The sequence below is a fragment of the Nuphar pumila genome, chromosome 13 (assembly GCF_984573655.1).
Source record: "Nuphar pumila chromosome 13, dmNupPumi1.hap1.1, whole genome shotgun sequence".
Taxonomy (NCBI): domain Eukaryota; kingdom Viridiplantae; phylum Streptophyta; class Magnoliopsida; order Nymphaeales; family Nymphaeaceae; genus Nuphar; species Nuphar pumila.
Genome location: NC_143261.1, coordinates 94131801 through 94134890, shown reverse-complemented (window position 1 = coordinate 94134890; position 3090 = coordinate 94131801). Strand labels below are relative to the sequence as shown.

General features: G+C 41.8%; 1 protein-coding gene across 1 annotated transcript; it reads right to left on the bottom strand.

Moving 5' to 3' along the window:
* Window positions 1-2152: 2152 nt before the first annotated feature.
* LOC149819259 (uncharacterized) lies at window positions 2153-2533 on the bottom strand. Its single transcript, XM_089986369.1, has one exon. It carries the CDS (start codon window positions 2531-2533, stop codon window positions 2153-2155), a length of 381 nt encoding a protein of 126 aa, XP_089842495.1.
* Between the last annotated feature and the right edge of the window lie 557 nt (window positions 2534-3090).

The window sequence follows — 3090 nt, the reverse complement described above, 5'->3', positions numbered from 1 at the left end:
TTAAATAGCATGAACCATGAATATTTTTTTCAATTTTACATCTTTCCTAAATTACTAATTAAAGGCATTTTTTTTCTTTTAAAACTATATATATATATATATATATATATATATAGAGAGAGAGAGAGAGAGAGAACTAAACATGCCCCATTTCTCGTTCTGCCCCATAGGTTTTAAGTGTTTTATGATAGATCTGAACCGTTAGATATGTTTAGCATGCTTGATTTAATAGGAATTGACACTTAAATCATGTTTTTTTGATGAAAAATATGTTTTTCTGAGTTTAAAAAAACTGATACCTTTATAACAATTGATTTTGGATCACCAAAAAAACCTTTATACGAGATCCAAAAGTCAGTTCCCACTAAACAAAACCTATAGATCACATCTACGGTGTTAGATGTGTGAAAAAAATACTTAAAACTATGATTTTTGAAGTGGCCTAACGAGACCTAAATAAAAAAAAGAGTCTAAGGAACACATTACTCTCTCTCTCTCTCTCTCTCTCTCTCTATATATATATATATATATATATATATATATATATATATATATATATATATATATATATATATATATATATATATATATAGTACTTACAATCAACTCAGCGATACTTTTTCGGTGGTTTTTATTAAATTTTATATATATATATATATAGACGCTCTTTTTATTTTTATTTTATGTATATGATGCAAAAATGGACTGTTCTAAATGCATCAATGTTTTCTAATAAAAAATTTGGGTTTTTGATCGAAAAAACATTATTTAAGGGTTCTACTAAAGAGACCATGATGGACATATTTATGAGGCTAGATTTAGTCAAAACATGACTTGCATTGTGAGATTTCAAAATCTAGTGGATAATAAATAAATAAATAAATAAATCTCTCTATTTTTTCCTCTCTCTTTCTGTGTGTGCATACCATGCAACCCTGCCGTTGGTCCTAAGTAATGGAGCCCACTATGAACGAAGATGGCATGCATGCATGAGGCCGTTCCCTCTAGGAGTCAAAACATCGCACGCTTGTGATGAAAGCAAACTTAGGGGAACATACTCACAACGGAAAACAATTTAGCGAGTGACATGTCTTCCCTGATGCTTCCATGCACATCGAGACAGACTCTCTTTTTTTTTTTTTTGAGAGAGAGAGAGAACACATCGACACACTCTATATTCTTGCTCCAAAACGTCCCAAGTACCCTCAATTTCTCAAAGTTCCTGGAAAAAATAATGCATCAATCCTTCTTCCTCCATATTTACTCAAGAAAATATTTCGTAAAAAAATAGATGCATTAATCCTTCTTCCACCATATTTACTCCTTTTCACCATACTCTCTCTCTCTCTCTAGATCTCTCTCTCCATATTTCACCCACATGCCATCTATCGAGATGATCTATATTGTTTTTGTGCAGTAGGAAACTACAGTCAAAATCACTAGGCAACAATTACGATGAAAAAACCCAAGAAATGAAGATCGTTTCGGGTTGAATCCATGAAAGCATGCATGGTGTTGCTAGCAGAAAAACATTTAATTATCCGAATAAAAGAGGGAAACTTACGAATACACGCACGCAGATGCGCATGCAACCATCAAGACACCGTTAAGGACTCACAATCGACTCGGGTAGCTCCACTCGTAGTCGTGCATGGAATCCCAAAGACTCGGAAAGAAAAGCTCAATAAATTAACTAGGATGTGCCAAACCACCGAGTATTTCCCGAGTCGCTCCGACCCCGAGCTTCCTAAGTTGGAGTCGAGCCGGTCAAGAACCGTCTTCGTAGAGAGACGTTCCTCGCGATTCGCGTACGTGTCCTGATCCATCCCGATTCGATCAACCTGGGGAGAGCACGAGCAGTATGGTCGGAGAATTTGAGATCCGGTCACGTTGACAGGCGAATCGGTACCCGAGACGTATCTACCCGAGTAGGACGTTCGTACATAGAGAGTGGGCAAAAGTGTAACCGAACCGAATTGTCCGTGAAATAGTGACCATCCAAAACCGGTCCTAATATTCAACACCATCATCAACATGATGATGAACATGATCACAATAATCGACAACAACAACAACATCAGGACATCACCATGTCCATCATCCCACCATGGTCACGTGCCCCCCCCCAAAAGCCACTTGCACGTCCACCCTGTCACATTCCGATCCACCTGGCGAGCTGACTCGGATTGACGATACCAGGAAGATGGACGCCGTCGTCCTCGAGGAGGGTGAACATGTCAGCGTAGGCCTGGCGAGCGTTCGGCGCGGCGGCTTCGGTCGAGTCTCGGTCGGCTGCGGGGACGGGTTTCGAGTCGGCTACAAGTCCTGCCCGGGTTGGGGCGTCGAACCTGCGGCCGAGGAGGGTTCCGCGGGAGAGGAACTCGTGGGCCAGGTAGCAAGCCAGGAGGTGGTTAGTCGGCGGCGTCTTCGGCTTGGGTGTCGGCTGGGCACCATTCGACGCCTGGGCGTCAATCCCGTCCTTCAATTTCCTCCTCTTTGACGCCCTCACATCCACGTGGCGCTCGTTTGACATCATAGGGGCGCGCTTGCACGTCAGCAGTAGTACCAATTGCCCGTTGTGAAAAAAAGGAGAGAGAGAGAGAGAGAGGAATGAAAAAAAAAGTGATGGGAAAGAAAGAAAAAAAGAATATAATGGAAAAAGAGAGCTCAAAGAAAGAGCGGAGGCAGCGACAGGGACGTGGATCGGGCGGTAGGCGCCAGATTTTCTGGCAGAATCAGCCGGAAAACGGCGAATATGATGTCGGAAAATAATCGACGGCGATGCGCTTGTGGGAGTCGGTGAGAGAGAGAGAGACAGAAAAAGAGAGAGCAAATGAGACGCGAAAGATACGAATGGAGGAAGAGAGGGGGAGTGGGGGTATATATAAGGATAGCGATTCGAGAACGCCATGAGACGTGTGAACAATATCGAAAATGCCACTAGGGTATGAAGAAGATAACTTTTGGCAGATTACGGAATGCACCCCAGGTTTGTTAGAAAAGACGGATAGATACTCGGATATTTTGGTGCCAAGAGGGAGGTTCGAATCTAGTTCGGATTCAGCTGAGTCCAAATTTAGATATGACTTT

Coding starts and splice junctions, on each gene's coding strand:
- LOC149819259 (XM_089986369.1), bottom strand. CDS start 2,533: ATGTCAAACGAGCGCCACGTGGATGTGAGGGCGTCAAAGAGGAGGAAA.